At 44.5% G+C, this 17,208-nt stretch overlaps 1 protein-coding gene across 8 annotated transcripts in view; it reads left to right on the top strand.

Moving 5' to 3' along the window:
* KLHL3 (kelch like family member 3) overlaps positions 1–17,208 on the top strand; it is a 275,618-nt gene that overhangs the window by 185,321 nt on the left and 73,089 nt on the right. For all 8 annotated transcript variants that reach the window (XR_009214256.1, XM_058441229.1, XM_058441228.1 and 5 more), the window contains 2 exons: positions 7,403–7,524; positions 13,669–13,831. Coding sequence is in view for 7 of the 8 variants with exons in the window: in XM_058441229.1 (XP_058297212.1) it covers positions 7,403–7,524; positions 13,669–13,831 (285 nt within the window). In the remaining variant the exon portion in view is untranslated. The remainder of the gene's footprint in view (positions 1–7,402; positions 7,525–13,668; positions 13,832–17,208) is intronic.

The following is a 17,208-nucleotide window of genomic DNA, read 5'->3' as shown; positions in this document are numbered from 1 at the left end:
AGTGCCCATCAGAGAGTGTCCCAATCCAACCAGTCTATAAGAAGATCTGGGATGAGCTGTCAACCTATTTGCCCTTTACTGCTTTCAGCATAACTTGAATGGGGAGGCCAGTAGTGCTGTGTTCTGCCCATCTTTTTCCTATAAAGATGAAATATCTAGGACTCATTCCCCATCCTCCCCATCCAGCACCTCCATCCCAAGGGAAGCAATTTTCCCAGAATCTCCTCATCCGTGTTTCTCTCTTTATTATGCCCTTTACCATGGCTTCTGTATACTGTAGTATTTGTACTCCATATGGGTCCCTGCCTACATGTCATCCAGCTACAGCCCCCATTTTATGGTGTTAAAGGAACTGAGGTCTACAGAATATATGGGCTCAGGGTCTTATGCCCATAATCATGGCTAAAAGACACTTGGGCTTCCATCCCAAATGAAGCCCTGGGAGTGATCTGTCCCACTCATCTGGTCATATTGTACTGTATGTAGTGGCTGATTTAGATTGGTTTTTGTTTTTTAAAGAGGAGTTACTGTCCAGTTTTAGTTACTGTCCAGTTTTTATTAGATTTAGGCTGATGTTTGGTATCTTTGAATATATGGTAAGTAGAAATAGGGAGGAGAGTTCAGGAAGGTGCTGGGGGTGAGAGACAAGGGGCTTAGACTTGGAGTAGGCACGAATCATCCACAAAGCAGAAACAAGAGGGCCTGGCTGTCTTATTCACTTCCCAGGCATGAAGTTCCTTCCATAGAACTGTTGTTTCATCCCTGCTGCAAGACAGACTCTACCAGGCCCTGGCCGGTGGCCCGTGTCTGTGTTCTGGGTGTTTGTATTGTGTATTGATGCCATTGAAGAACTCTGCATAACATGCAGCTCAGCAAAACTGAATACAAGGCAATGGACAATGAGAGAAGGAGAACTAGGGAATAGAATTCTTTTCTTAGACAAAGTAGGCCTTCAGGGAGGTTGCAGAATAATAGTGGTAGTAGATAGGGTCTTTTTTCTGAGAGTTTTGCCCCTGAGGAGTCAGGGATTAGGTAGAATAGTTCAGAGAAAAAGGGATGGAGGTGTCAGAGGCTGCCTGGGATGAAGGAGCAATGGCATTACCTTCCATGTGGCTATCTTCTAGAGTTAGTCACTTTTGGGCTAAGTGACAGTGACATAGGGCTTCCTCTTCCTGTCCCTATCATACCACAATAAAGTCAGGCATCTTTTTCTGGCTCAGGAGACCCAGATTTGAAAGTGAGGGAGCCAGTAGTCCTGTGTAATAATGTTACTCTTGATGCAGAAATGGCAAGTTTTTTGAGCAGGAATTTGGCTTGTTGTTCAACAGAGGACTGTGTGGTGCTCAGGAATAGAGACTGCTATTCACTCCCAGTGGTTTCTCCATTAAGGTCCAACTGGTTTGACCGAGATAGTCTGAGGTAGACTCGTTTGGGTTTGGAGTAGCTCAGCCTTAAAATTGAGACCACCATTGGAGATAAACTATTGGTAAGGAATATTTTATGAATGTTTATAGAAGAGGTTTGGAGTTGGTGATGTGGGGGCCTCTTTACTAAGGATTAAACACAAGTGTGGTAATGCCACCTTGCACTGGGAGATGGTGTGGTATCTTGGAAAGGGCTTTGGAGTAATAATGACCTGTATTCCAATCTTAACTGCATAGGTGTGTGGAGAATTCACTTTCCTCTCTGATCCTCAGCTTTCTTATTGAAGAGACTGGAATAATAACAATAACTAGGGAACAAATATAGGTAACGGGTATAAGGCACTCAGCACTGCATAGATAGTTAATAAAGTCTACTTTTATTATTGTAGAGCACGTCATAGTTTTTAAAATTCTTGTGGATGTCGGGGGTGGAGGTGATTAGGGTTGATTTTTTTTTTTTTTTTTTTGTAGTCACTATGTAATGACAGAGGCATTTTTTTCCTGACTTTGTGCTTCCTGTGCTTCTAGTTGAGCAGAAAGATATTTCCAGGTGGAGGAGGGATGAGATTCCAGGGAGGGTGGGTGATGAGGCGGTGTCTATCACTGTGGTTCTGCTGGATCCTGCTGTCCCACCTTTCACAATCTCATTGTCTCCTTTGATTCTCACACAGCCTTGGGATAAAGGCAGAACAGAGAATGTCCTTATTTCACAGGTGATATAGGGTAACCTGTGCTTCAACAGAGGACTGTGTGGCACCTAGGAATACAGACTGCTATTCACTCCCGATGTGACATAAGGACCTGTGAACTAAGGACATTCCCTGATCTGCAGTCAAATGGCCCAGACCACTCACCTGCAACAGGGTTGGTCAGGATTCAAGGAGATGGCAGAGTATTTCTTTTTCTCCTGTGAGGTTAATGTCTTTGGCCTTAGTGCTCAGCTCTAGCCAAATGAGTTGGCAGCCCAGATTTTAGGACTTAGATGAGGGTTGGGGGGAAGAAAGTTCCATAACCATCTTAGTGCCCATGAAGAATCATTGTGCAAAGGATAAGGATTTTTCCTGTCTTCTCTCTACCCAGAACATGAGACTAAATTACAGTACTAATTCAAGTTAGGAGCAAGAAGGTATTCTGTGACATAAGGACTCTTGAACATCCCCTTTTCTTGTCTTTAAGGACATATAACTATGTAGGGGTAGTCGGTGGTTTAGCTGTGGTGTTCATCAGAGAGACCTGCCAACCAATCTATTCCATTTTCATTCTCAAGGCTTTGTTTACTTAATAATAAGGTTGTTTTTATACCAATGACCTGGAAGATGAACTAGTGATTTTTCTAGACATCTTGAGTCTTCTGTGATGATGAAAGATTTTCCTTTCCCTCCTCCAGTCCATCCTTCTCCCTCTTGCTGTTCTTTGGCAGTCTTCCACCTAAAAAGGTCTCAGCTGTGCACATAGTGTGCTTGTTAGGATCTAGAATGAAGACTTGGATGCTTTTACCTAATAGGCTTCTGGGATCGCTTGCTCTTCTGGGCCCTCCGTGGTTCTCAGAGGCTGCTAAGTGCAAGGCCCTAACGGTCTAAGTATTTAAAGAAGTTCAAGACACAGTCAGGCCAACATCATCTTTTACCTGATATTCTGCAGCAGTCTTCTAATTGGTCAATATGCCACCTGTTTTGTTTTCCCATTCCCCAGCCATTCTCCACACTGTGGCTACAGTGATTTTCCCAATATAAAAATCTGACGTATCCCTTACCTGCTTAAAATCTATCAGGGGCTCCCTGTTGCCCTTAGGATGAGGTCTAAACTCCTTAGCATGGCCTGTGAGTCCCTCTAATGGTCCAGCTCCTGCTTTCATCTACAGCCTCGTCTCATCATTCTTCCCTAATGTGCTCCAGCCAGACTGAACTTGTTATGGTTCCCAGACAGGTCAAAGGGTGTGACCTGGTTACAAAGGTAACACCCTTTGTTACCTCCAGACCTTTGTATATACTATTCTGTCTGTCTGGGATACTCTTCCCTCATTCTCACCTCTCTTCTGAATAACTATGACTCCTCCAGATCAGTGGCTCTTAACCATTATGCATCAATCTGATGAAAACAATGGACTCTATCTCTGGAAGAGCAAACCTGTGCTCTTGTGTGCTCATCATTTTGCATGCAGCTTTAGGGTGCAGGAATCCCTGGCTTAAGAACCTTTAAAGCTACATCCCCCTTTCTAACATTTGACATCTTTTGCAGTTGTTGGTTTTCTTGTCTCTCTCTCCACCAGACTGAGCTCCATGAGGGCAGGGCTGTGACTTGTTAACCACTGTATTCTCTGGGCCTAGCACAGTGCTTGACACATGAGGACACATCTGATGTATGTTTGGTGAATTGAATAAATGAGCAAATATCTGCCCTTGAGAGAATCATGTTCTCTTTGGAGAAACAGGACATGCATGTTAGCAGATGTAAGTGGAAGGTGGAAAGGGCTAAAAAGATGTGCAGCTGACAGACATTCTCTGAAAGTTCAGAGTCTGAGGTGGCTGTCTGGGCCTCTTGGGAAGAGCTAGCAGAAGGGAGCACTTGGGTTGACCACAAACATGGAAGGACTTACAGGGCTCATCTTCTGTTTTCTGGAAATATTTTGTCAAACTATTAGAGATGAGTGAAGGAGCAAGAATGACCAAGTCCTTGATGGTTTTCCCCCTCCAGAATTACTGATGCCCATGGAATTATGAGATGTCAAGAGAACCTCCCTTCTTTTTTTTATTTTCTACTCCAATAAATACTTTTTCAGTGCTTGTTTTATGCCAAGCACTTTGTTATGTGTTGAGGATAAGCCGCTTGGTTCTTTATTAGGTATTAAGTACTAACTTGTCCTCAGAATTTGGACCAACACCTTGAGTTTGGGAATACTTTTATTAAGGTTATTAGTTCGGGTGAGATTTTATTGAGGGATGTATTAGAAATGACACAGGGTCTAGAGTTAGGCCAAAGTTCAAATCTCAGTCCTGCCTCTTAGTATCTATGTGTAAATCCTTCTTGAAATGCCAATTTTGGCTGGGCGTGGTCGCTCATGCCTGTAATCCCAGCACTTTGGGAGGCCAAGGTGGGCGGATCATCTGAGGTCGGGAGTTCGAGACTAGCCTGACCAACATGGAGAAACCCCATCTCTACTTAAAAAAAACAAAAAACAAAAAACAAGTTAGCCAGGCATGGTGGCGCATGCCTGTAATCCCAGCTACTCGGGAGGCTGAGGTAGGAGAATCGCTTGAACCCGGGAGGCAGAGGTTGCAGTGAGCTGAGATTGTGCCATTGCCCTCCAGCCTGGGCAACAAGAGCAAAACTCTGTCTCGAAAAAAAAAGAAATGCCAGTTTTATAATTTGTAAAATGGAAGTAATACTGTCTACCTCCTGGACTTGTTTCAAGGGTTAAATGAAATAATGTGGTCAGATACACATTAATGTACTTTAGCAGAAGGTCAGGTATACAGTAGTGACTATTACTATGACTATTTTTAGGGCCCATTTAAACTAAAGTTTTAGTTTGGTGTAGTCATTTTTGCTGGTTCATAAGAGATAATAAGATTGGATTCTACAAGCTTTCTCAGAAAATAAGTGGTGTCTTTGAGCCCTTAGTTTTTCTTTCACCTCGTTTTTTTCTTGCTTGTTGAAGTTTTAAGTACTTAATATAGAAAATTAGAAATTTGAGGGTCATGTAAAGGAGCAAGGAAAAGTCTCCTAAAGACCTACTGTCTAGAAAACTGTGTCTTAACCTTTTCTGAATCATAGACACCTGTAAGAATCTGATAAAAATGACCTGTCATCCCCCTAGAAAAAGTGAACTTTTGTACATATATAAAAATATTTTCTTACAATTTCAGGAGTTTCCATTTATTTACCCCAAGTTACAAAACCCTAACCTGACTTTCAACCACAAATTCCACAGGCAGAAAACAGTCAGCCCAGGCTCTGATTTACACTGCTGTGAGGGCTTCTGAATCTCTTGGTTCTTACAGTCCGACTGCTCTATTTTTTGTCTTATTTTTTGAGGGCTAACTCCTTAAACAAAGAATTGGCTGTCTTTGATTATCTTTTGCAGTATAATTACCAACTGGACCCTCATCAATGAACTTTTTAATAGCTTAACTTCTGATTTCCTTGTGTATGCATGTTTTTGTTTGTGTGTCTCAATAAACTCAAGAGAGAGATTGTGGAGCCTGTCTTATGGGTGGAGGAGGAATACACTGTTTTCCCCTTTTTTCTTTACCTGTTCATTCTGCCCCAGGGCACTGTGCTGAGGCCTTTCACAGGCTTCCACTGGCAGTCAGAGAAGAGAGAACAGGGTGGAGGGTCTCAGGTCCACCTGATCTGGCAGTTAAGGGAGCAGGAGGGGTTTGGAATGTCTCCCCCACTACTTTCCTCTCCGTTCCAGTCATTCAGCTCTAGAACTGTGTCAGGATGGGACTCTGGATTGGTGGAGGAATCATGTGCAGTCCGTGCAGCTTGGAGGTGGGTGTCTGCAGCCCACATGCTGTACTGTACTTTATTTTCTTGGCTCTGGTGTATGAATTCCACAGAGAAAACAACTGCCCAGGCTCTGTTTTCACACTCACATTAAGGCTTCTAGATCTCTTGTTTCTTGCAGTTAGGTTGCCCTTTATTTCAGTCTACAAAGACACGTGTTGCCTGTCTTTCCTGAAATCAGCAGCCCTTGTTGAATGGGCCTGGCTTTCGATAAACCCATGTGTTGTATATAGAGTGCAGGCTGAAGGCAAGGAGGCTCAGGACCATGGAAATGTGGTGCTGCTATTGCCATTATTTACAGCCCTGCTTTCTCTCTTTTTTGGATTATTATCAGGGCCTCCAGCTGTTCTCCCTGCATGCGATCTAGCTTCCACCCTGCATCCAAAATTTCATTCAAAAATGCCCATCGGTTGATGTCATTTCCCTGTTGAAAACCTCTCAATGGTGCTACACCTGGGATAAAGTCCCAGCTTGTTTACATGACTTACAGGGCTTGTCAAGCCCTGGCCCCATCTACCTCTCCAGCTTCCTTCTTCTCACTGTTACTCCCTGTACCAGCCACACCAACCTCTCGCCATTTCACCAAAATTTATTCTTTTGGTACTTTCCTCTCTTTGCACGAATGGATCCCAGATTCAGCTCATCCTTCCTCACCTTTGCTGCTGTAGAACTCTTCCTCATCCTCTAATACCTCTTTCAAATGTGACCTCTTAATAGGATGCCTGGCTGGAGTTCCCAGGAGAGATTTGTTGCTCTCTCCTCTGTGTTCTTGGGATTTAGTATAGCGTAGTGGTTACAAATATGGACTCTAGAGTCAGACTCCCTGGGTTTCAACCCAACTTGGCTTTTCCTAGGTGTGTGACTGTGGGCAAAATGAATTACCTACCCTCCTGTGCTCAGTTTCTTCATCTGTAAAATGGCGATAATATTAGTAAACCTCATAGGTTGTTGCGATGATTAAAAGACTTTAAAGTGCTTAACACAGTGTATGGCCATAGTTAGCTCTCAAAAAATGTTACTTATTGTTGTTATCACAATACTTTGTGTATAACTCTGTCTACTAAGCTCTTATCACCTCTGTTTATAAACACTTTTATATATCTGCCTTACTAGACTTGTGTTCCTTAAGGACAGGTGCATATCTTGTTCACTTTTTCTGGCCTTGTATATGGAAGTTTACAGTAAATGTTGGTTAAATGAGTGATTGCACACAGATTTGCCTTCACAATGGAAGTGTGCAATAGAGTAAGGAATGCTTAAGGCTGGGTTTGTAGGTGATCACAGACCCAAAGCTGATGTGACCTTGATGTTACCTGGTTTATCCTCTTCTGTGCCTGAATCCCTTCTACTGCCTCCTGGAGCCCAGGCAGTGCTTTTATGTTTCCAAGACAGGGCAGGAGGCCATGTGGAAGGTAAACATATCCCAGGTACCACATTTATGTCCTTTTTGTTTTTGTTGTAAACTCTAGGTGACATGTCTGAGAGTAAAGCCAAAAAGATAGAAATCAAGGACGTGGATGGGCAGACGCTGAGTAAGCTGATTGACTACATCTATACTGCTGAAATCGAGGTGACTGAAGAGAATGTCCAGGTAAACTCAGGCTCACTGATAGCTCAGTGTATTGCACACTCAGGACCCACCGTTTTACAGCGTTATTTTATTTAACCCTCACAACAATTCAGTTGGTTACTGAAGAGGAAACTAAAGCTCCAGAGAGGTCAGGTGACCTGCCCTGGGCCACATGGCCAGGAGGTGGGCCAGCTGGTCCTCAAACTCATGCCTTCCTGGCTTGGGCACCCATGCTTTTAGCCACTAAATGATATCTCTGAATGAGCCTGGGCCCCGGGAGTAGAAAGTCTTTAACTCATGTCTTCAAAATCTTGTGAAGGAAAAGCTGGGAGCTTAGGTGACTCCTGTTCTCCCCAGGTCATCATCTCATTTCAGAATTCAAACAGCTGAATAACTTTTTGGTACTAACAGTAAGTGCAGAGTAATTTGGTATAAAATGGGTAGAGGGGAGGTAGTAGAAGTCTATAATTGGAACCAGCTCTCTTTGCTCTTTTCATCATGTATTTATTTAATAACTTTTTTTTCCTGTAAAATACAAAGTGTTTACAAACTGGGATAATTAGAAGACATTCTACTCTGGATCCTTATTGCCTGGTTAGGATTAAGAGGTACATAAAGCAAGGTACAGTTTGTGTGGACATAATGTTCACTGTTTGGAGGTCCTGAGTCCAGAAGCTTCTGTCTTATGAGGTTGGGTTATGTCACCCTCCCAGCATGTGGATGCATTCACCAAACTGAAAATTCTCTGAACCTCATTGTTTAGGGACTTTTAACCTCTTCACTTTAAACTGTGGTTAGGTCAAGGGTGATGTTGGAGAAAAAACAAAAAAGATTGGCAAGGGGCTAGGCATGGTGGCTTACACCTATAATCCCAGTGCTTTGGGAAGCTGAGGCAGGCAGATCACCTGAGGTAAGGAGTTCGAAACCAGCCTGGCCAACACGGTGAAGCCCCGTCTCTACTGAAAATACAAAAATTAGCTGGGCATGGTGGCAGGTGCCTGTAATTCCATCTACTTGGGAGGCTGAGGCAGGAGAATCACTTGAACCCAGGAGGCGGAGGTTGCAGTGAGTTGAGATTGCACCACTGCACTCCAACCTGGGTGACAGAGTGAGACTCTGTCTCCAAAAATTAAAAAAAAAAAAAAGATTGGGAAGAAGAGAGTTTGGATAAAAATGTGGATTCTTCTTCATGCTGTTATGTATCTGCTGAGGCGGTTGCTCACAGGTTGTCTGTGAAGACAGGAGGTATTGAGGATTTGGTGCACTGAGGAGATGAGCATGGAGGCACTGGGCTTTCCCGAAAGCCTTAAAAACAAGGATCAGAGATCTGGGGCTTGGTTAAATGGCTGTGAGAGCTACACCCGGAGTCCCTTCCCAGCCACATGTACCTTGGAGAGACCCTGAGTTCCCCTTCCATGGTAGAGGTACCAGCAGTCATACTTTTATAAGCAAGCATGTGCCCATCAATTCACATGCATTATTCCATTCAATTTTTATTTTTATTTTTTATTTTTTTTTGAGACGGGGTCTCGCTCTGTCGCCCAGGCTGGAGTGCAGTGGCGCAATCTCGGCTCACTGCAAGCTCCGCCTCCCGGGTTCACGCCATTCTCCTGCCTCAGCCTCTCCGAGTAGCTGGGACTACAGGCTCCCGCCACTACGCCCGGCTAATTTTTTTGTATTTTTAGTAGAGACGGGGCTTCACCGTGGTCTTGATCTCCTGACCTCGTGATCCGCACGCCTCGGCCTCCCAAAGTGCTGGGATTACAGGCGTGAGCCACTGCGCCCGGCCTCATTCAATTTTTATAATCACCCATTGGACCATACCAGTATGATTCCTCCTTTACAGCTGAAGAAACTGGTGCTCAAAGGGGTTAAATAAACTGCCATGGTCACATAGAGAGTAAGTGGTAGAGTTCGAAGCTGAAGCCAGCTCCCTCTGACTCACTGTGCTCTGTGGCTATGATGAATTCTAGTTTCTCATTAAATGAATGATCAGAACCTTGACTTTGGCTCATAATTATTTACAATAATAAAAACTAACATCAACTGAGCACTTCCTATGTACCAAGCACTGTGTTAACTGCTTTAAATTTTTCTCATTTTATCCTCATAACAAACCTTATTGTCCTCATTTTATTTTTGAGGAGACAGGCATTGAGAGGTTAAGTAATTTGTCCTCAGTTGCATGGCTGGTAAGTGGAGGAGTCAAAATTCAAAATGACGCTTAATCACATTGCTGTTCTGCCAGCTTTCCTGTTCATCTATATACCCCCCACCTCTTTTCCTTTCTTTCTTTATGTGGCACTGATTCTGTGCCAGACCCACTGTGTGGTTAGGGCAGAGACCCTGGGTGGCCCCAACACCTGGGGCCCCTGGCTGGTACCCTCCCTCTGTGCATGGCCCTGCCTCCCTGCAATTCCAGGAGTAGGTGCTTTCTGAGGCAGGGCATTTCCTTTTGTTTTTGCTAAAGGAAGCAAACTCTGTGGCAGGATATCCTCTGCTGTGTTTTCATGTTATCTGAGGGAGAAAAAAAAACAAAACAGGACCTGCACATGAAAAATGGAGGGGAAGCCATTGCAAGCTGAAGGGTAACCTGTAAACTCTTTGCCGGGGGCCATTTCAGGGCCTGTTTTCCAAGAACTGTAATGCTGAGGTGGCAGAAGGCAAGCTAGAAGATTTTTGACTTACGGTAATCTTCCATCCTGATGGGTGGTTTTGGCCAACTACTCCTCTGATCTCAGCCTCCTCCCTGCAGGGACCAGGCAGTACTGCCTTAGTTACTCTATGAGGATGGTCTTGCTTCAGAGCTGAGGACCTACACTTGGCCTTTTGTTCATAATCTTGTCACTGCTGCTGCTTTGAAGAAGTAGAGTTTCAGGCAAGATAAGAGAAGAGGAAGTCCTCTCAAAGCCCTGTTGATGTTGGGAGAGGGAACTGAAGACAGTCATTTCATGGATGTGTTGCTCTTTTTTCTTTCAGGGCCTCTGGGAATGTGTTTTGTACTTGTGTCTAGATCCCAGAACCCCATTGGATGGGGCCCTAATTTATCCCTGAGACCCAGAGTCTGAGCAGTGATACATCTTCCAGCCTCTAAGCCTTTCCTTCAGCATTCTGATTTCCTTGACTTTTTTTCCCACACTTTTCTGTATTAAGCAAGTAGAAAGAAGAAAATGGCCTTTGACTCTAAGCTAGTCTCAGAGTCAAAGAGAGGGAAAGAGCAACTAGAGAAACCAGAAGCCCCATTCATTTTAAGAAGACGGTTTGGGAAGGCTTTTGGGTAGGAGTGGACTCAAACAGGATAAGGGGTGTGGAGAGGTAGAAAGCCTTATAATTTTTGCCTACAAAGTGGGTATTGTGAACAGTAGGGAAGTTGAAAGCTACGTGGGTAGCTCTATCCAGGGAGGTTTTAAAAATGGAAAGTGTAACCTAAGGAGTATATTCAGGAAATATTTATTATTTCATTTCTCTGGCTGGTTGTCATGAGCTTGAGAATTTAAGCACCACACTGTGCTGCTGTCTCCTTGGAAGAGGGGAAGGGGGAAGGGACTGTGTGTCACTGGCATGATCTTGTGTATGTGTATGGGGTTGGGGAGCTCACTGGAATGCAGTCTGGGGGCAGATTGGACTCTCAGAAATCCTCTTGGGTGGTGGGTGGTGGGGAGAGGGTTGTTGTTGAATTCCTGCCTCTTCTCACATCTGGCCGTTTTGGAGTTTACCACACCTCTGAGTAGGGTTTGTGCTGGCCAACATTTGATGGCTTCATCTCCCTCAGGGCTTCTTAGGGTCACTGGTTAGAGGTTACTCCTCCCTAGGATGAACACTTATCCTATTTTGCCCAGAAGTGGGGGGCCTTCTGGGATGGGGACTTTCAGTGGTAAAAATGGCAAAGTCCTAGGTAAATCAGCATGATTGGTCAACCCATGGCCTTAACACCGGTCTTAACTCTAGCTGATACTGGCCAGGGGGTGTCATGGAGGTCATTTGGAGACTAGGAGCAGAGCTTTTTATTCCTGGTGTGCATTCAGCAAGAATGGTTAATGGATCTCCATTTGACTAGCAGGCAGAGACTAATCTGGTCCTGGAATCTGTTCAGCCAGGCTGAGCAAGCTCACAGGTTAATTGAGTTTCCCAGTTTATGGCTGCTTAGTGGAGGTGGTGGCTGCTTAGTGGGGAGAGAGCTCAGGTGGTTAGATTTGGATCCTGGCTGCGTTCATTTATAGTCCAAAACTTTCAGAAGAGGGTGATTTTATCTTTTTCTTTCTCAGGAATGTATTAGTGGTTCAGAAAATATCACAGACATGGTGTTAATTTACTGTCTTCCTGCTGGGGATGTAGGATAGTGGAAGAGAGGATGAAGGGAAAAGGAGCACGTTTTCTAGAACTCAGCTGTCATGAGAGAGAAGTGTAAGCCTGTGGGTAGGAGCAGCTTTCCTTGTTGAGCGTAGGCATTTGGCTCAGGAGTTCGAGCACTGATAGTGGTGGCTCTTGGTGGTTATTGTCTGTGGGCAGGGATAATGAAGGGTGACCGACTGTCCCACTTTTAGCCCTGAAAGTCCTGGGATACCCCCAGGTCCTGGAAAAACTAGGACTGTTGGTAACCCCAGTGGAGGGACAAAGCCCCCAAATGGGCAGTAGGGCAGAGTTTTTGGCCTGAGTACGTACAAGTGATGAGAGTCAGAGCTGAGGACTCAGAGCTGTCTTGGGAGAAAGACGGAGTCCAGAATTTAAATCACTTAAAAAAAAAAAAGAAGTCTTTTTCAAGTGTCCCGAATCAAGAAAACAAACGCATCTGCAGCCCATATCTTCCTGGGCAAGCCCTTGTGGCTGGGAACAGCTAGAGTGTAGCTGGCTCAGTCACTCTCTCTCAGAGCCAGGACAGCAGCTGAGAGCAAAGACCTGGGGCAAGGGGATTATTTTGGGGTGAAGTGGATGCCAGGGTCCCCAAGATAAGCGGCCTTAAATCAAGCTATTCTGCAGTGTGATTTTTTTTCTAAATTTCTTTTTGGAAAGTCATTCTCGGACTACCTGCTGCTTCCATAGGTGAAGGGCAGGGTAGCAGAGCTGGAGTGGGACAGGACTTTGGCCTTTTGTCCTGTATGTTTGATCTAGAGGCAGGCTGCAGCAGCTGAGGGAAAGTCCTAGGGAAAATTGACAGAGGTTGGCTGTCTGAGCACCCAGCGGGCCTCCTCAAGCCAGTCTTCCCTGACCCTTAGGAAAAACACATGCACATACACCTGAGCAAGAATTATTTCTGTCTTTCAGGATATAGTATAAATAGTCATGTGTCCTGTGACCTTTTAAATGGAAACTTAGCTCTCCTTTCTCTAAGAATGTACCTAAAGATGTTCTTTGCTTTGTATCTGTTTGATGGGAGAATAAAGTGTTGTTGGCTGAGTCCTGAGGGATTTGGAATGAATCTTGTTCCAGTAGACTCTAAGCTCCAGGAGAACAGGATCTGGTTTCTCTTGCTTACCCCTGAATCCCAGAGCCTAAACTAGTGCCTGGCACATAGATGTTCAGTAATTAATCATTCATTAAGTACCTTTCTGAATGAGGACAGTACACTGAAGGTTGTGGCACAGTGGCTCTCAAATGTGGCTGTACATTAGAAGCACCTGGGGAGCTTTAAAAAACATCTTAATGTCCAGGCCCCTCTCCATACCTATTAATTTAGATTCTTTTAGGGCAAGACCTAGGCATCAGTAGTTTAAAAACTCTTAAGGTATTGCAGCAGCCCAGTATGAGAACCATTGTGTGTGTGTGTGTTTGTGTGTGTGTGTGTGTGTGTGTGTAGAGTTTTGTTACTCAAAGTGTGGTTTGTGGACCAGCAACTGCAAGCATCACTTGGGTTCTTATTAGAAATGCAGGCTTTCAGATCCCATCCTAGACCTAATGAATTAGAATCTGCATTTTAATAAGATCCCCAGGGATTAAAGACTGGGAAGCATGGCTGTAGGGATACAGAGAATCTGCTGGTGTTTAGGGTCCGTGAAGGGCAGAGTAGTGGGAAATAGGGCTGGAAAGCAGGCTAGGAAGTTTGGACTTATTGGGCAGGCAGTGGAGAGCCATGAAAAGATCTTGAGCATGGGAGTGATATGATAGGAAAAGGCAGATGAGTCCCTGCCAGTGAGATCCAATGTCTGAGAATGTTACCTTCTCTTGCAGGTGCTGCTCCCGGCAGCCAGCTTGCTGCAGCTCATGGATGTTCGGCAGAACTGCTGTGACTTCCTGCAGTCTCAGTTGCATCCCACCAATTGCCTGGGCATCCGTGCGTTTGCAGATGTGCACACCTGCACTGACCTTCTGCAGCAGGCCAATGCCTACGCAGGTAAGGGGGAGCCGGACTGCTGCACCTCCTCTGAGTTTGTGGATCTAATCACCTGGTCTTCTGCAGACTCCTCAAAGATTATGAGAAGTGTTCTCTGCTGTAAAGCAGCTATGATTTAGTTAGGGATACAGGTGGAAAGATAATTAATGATAGGAGAGTTTAGCTCATTGCCAAGTGGAAAATGATTAATTGCCAAGGGGATGGTACAGACAGCAATTTTCACTAGAGTAGAGGAAGGAGATCCAAGAAGACTTGGGGAGTGGGGAGAGCAAACTGAGCTAGGTCTTGAGCTAGGTCTTGTTATTGTTAAGAAAACCTTTGTTTTTATCTGAGTGTTCCATGAACATTCTTTTAAAAGTCACGTGCTGGCCAGGCGCGGTGGCTCACGCCTGTAATCCCAGCACTTTGGGAGGCTGAGGTGGGCGGATCACGAGGTCAGGAGATCGAGACTATCCTGGCTAACACGGTGAAACCCCTGTCTCTATTAAAAATACAAAAAAGAAAAAAATTAGCCAAGCTTGGTGGCGGGCGCCTGTAGTCCCAGCTACTTGGGAAGCTGAGGCAGGAGAATGGTGTGAACCTGGGAGGCGGAGCTTGCAGTGAGCTGAGATTTCGCCACTGCACTCCAGCCTGGGTGACAGAGCGAGACTCCGTCTAAAAAAAAAAAAAAAGTCACGTACTATTGCAGGGCTTATAATGATGAGAAGTGCCCTGCTCCACCTTTCCACACTGAGTCTTGTGCTCCAGAGCCACTCATTTTCAATCCTTAAGGAATTAAAATGCAGGTTCTGATCCACCTAAAAGCTACTTCATCTGCTACTCACGTCCATTTATCAAAATAATATGTGTAACTGCTATTTTTTGATTTATTAGTTTTAGATATTATTTGTTGACTTCTCCAGAAGAATAAGACTGAGCTTTTGCAGACTTTCCCCTTATACACATGCAGCCATCCCCCTCTTTATTGTCCAAATACCATTTCCACAACTGAACTAAGCCATCTATTATAATTATAGTGTTTTTTTTAAATCAGAAAACTTTAATAAGAAGGGCAGTTAATAATTGTCTTTTTCTCTTGCATAGTGTATGGTTCTATCACTAATTCTTGTTAGAACAGTCCTCAATACATCAGATAATCTGTTGGTTCACTTATTTTTCTTGGAGACATTCTCTGCACTAGAGCTTGTCATTCTATTATTTTAATGGGGTTTTGGGAGGGAGTAGAAATGAACATTTATATTCAGTCCACCATGTTTATTTAGCTAGCTGGAAAGAAATCTTCATTGCCACTTGTTCCAGCCTGAAGAAAGATGATGAATGACTAGGAAATAGGTCTGATCATTTAACTTGATAAATTCAGTCATGGCCACCTTCTTCCCTTGCGATAAAACACCTCCTTCTTCCCCCTGCTCAAGCACTGTCATGGCTGCTATTCTGTTCAGTGTCTCCTGTTCAGCCAGTGTCTGGAAATTAGCCAAGGACCTACTGGCTGCCCACCTGCCAGCTAGCTACCTGTGCTGTGTTAGCCTCTTGGTCAACAAAGCAACAAGCATTTGCTCTGTTTCTTGGCATGCTTTTTCTCTCTGATTAAGTCCCTGACCCCAGGAGCCTGCAGAGACTCTCAAGTCTCCCTGCAGCCTGTTTCTGAAGGCACAAACAAGTCTTCTTTCTGAAGACTTGTAAAGATAGTCTTGATATGATGATTTTTGTGAAGGACATTACACAGTAGCCTCAATTCTGAGTCCTGCTGATTCTTTCTGACTCTGAACCTTGACCCTTCTGCTTCTCTGCCGTTCCTGTGCTCTCTTTTCCCTGCATATTCTCCACTGCCTTTCCATCTTCACTTAGGGAGCCCTTTCTCTTCCTGGGGAGGGCTCCCAGTGAAGCCTTTGAAGAGGTCACATTCTAGATGGTTGGATGTGCTAAGTCTTTGCTTTAGCAGGAGCCAAGCTCTTTGCTAAGGCAAGCATTTTCTCTGCAGATTTTTTTTTTTTTTGAGATGGAATCTCGCTCTGTCGCCCAGGCTGGAGTGCAGTGGCGCAATCTCGGCTCACTGCAAGCTCCGCCTCCCGGGTTCACGCCATTCTCCTGCCTCAGCCTCCCGAGTAGCTGGGACTACAGGCGCCTGCCACCATGCCAGGCTGATTTTTTGTATTTTTAGTAGAGATGGGATTTCACCGTGTTAGCCAAGATGGTCTCGATCTCCTGACCTTGTGACCCGCCCGCCTCAGCCTCCCAAAGTGCTGGGATTACAGGCGTGAGCCACTGTGCCTGGCCTGCAGATTCTTTTCACAAACGTTTGCTAGTGCAGTGGCAAAGGGAGAGTGCTTAGATGTCAGAAATTCTGTCTCCTTCTGTGTCTCCTCTTACCAGCCCTCTCCTTCCACATAGTGTGTGCATGCATGTGTGTGCACACCTAGCACATATCCCACCCTAATTGGCTGATACAGTTGTCTGAGGTTTGGGGAGTGTACTGAATCCCCACCTTTTTTAAAATTTAAAATTACATTCTAGATTCAAGAGGTACATGTGCAGGTTTGTTATGTTTGTATGTTGTGTGATGCTGAGTTTTGGCTTCTGTTGATCCCATTACTCAGATGGTGAACATAGTGCCCAATAGGAAATTTATCAGCCCTTGCCCCCCTCCTTTTGGAGTCCCCGCTGTCTGTTGTTCCCATCTTTATGTCCATAGGCACCCAGGGTTTAGTTCCCACTTACAAGTGAAAACGTGATATTTGGTGTTTCCGTGTTAATTAACTTAGGATAATGGCCTCCAGCTGTGTCCATGTTCCTGCAAAGGACATGATTTTGTTCTTTTTTATGGCTGCATAGTATTCCATGGTGTACCACATTTTCTTTATCCAATCCGTTGTGGATGGGCACCTAGATTGATTGCATGTCTTTGCTGTTGTGAATAGTGCTTAATGAACATGTGTGCATGTGTCTTTTGGTAGAACAATTTATTCTTCTTTGGGTATATACCCAGTAATGGGGTTGCTGGGTCAAATGGTGGTTCTATTTTTAGTTCTTTAAGAAATCTCCAGACTGTTTTCCACAGTAGCTGAATTAATTTACATTCCCACCAGCAGTATATAAGCATTCCCTTTTCTCTGCAACTTTGCCAGCATCTGTTGTTTTTTGACTTTTTAATAATAGCCATCCTGACTGGTATGAGATGGTATCACTTGGTAGTTTTGATGTGCATTTCTCTAATGTGAATCCCCTGCTTTAATAGGGCTCCCGGGCTCTTCTGGCCTGGCTTTTCCCAACTTTCAATGTCTGTGTTTTCTCCCTTTGCCCCTTTCATTATCTGATGATGAGACTCATCTGTGGGAGAGTGCAGCAGATGCAGCTGGGAACACATCCATCTTTCTGGT

Source organism: Hylobates moloch, unplaced genomic scaffold (assembly GCF_009828535.3).
Source record: "Hylobates moloch isolate HMO894 unplaced genomic scaffold, HMol_V3 SCAFFOLD_6, whole genome shotgun sequence".
Taxonomy (NCBI): Eukaryota; Metazoa; Chordata; class Mammalia; order Primates; family Hylobatidae; genus Hylobates; species Hylobates moloch.
Note: the sequence above shows the minus strand (reverse complement) of the source record. Positions and strands in the feature narration are given on the sequence as shown.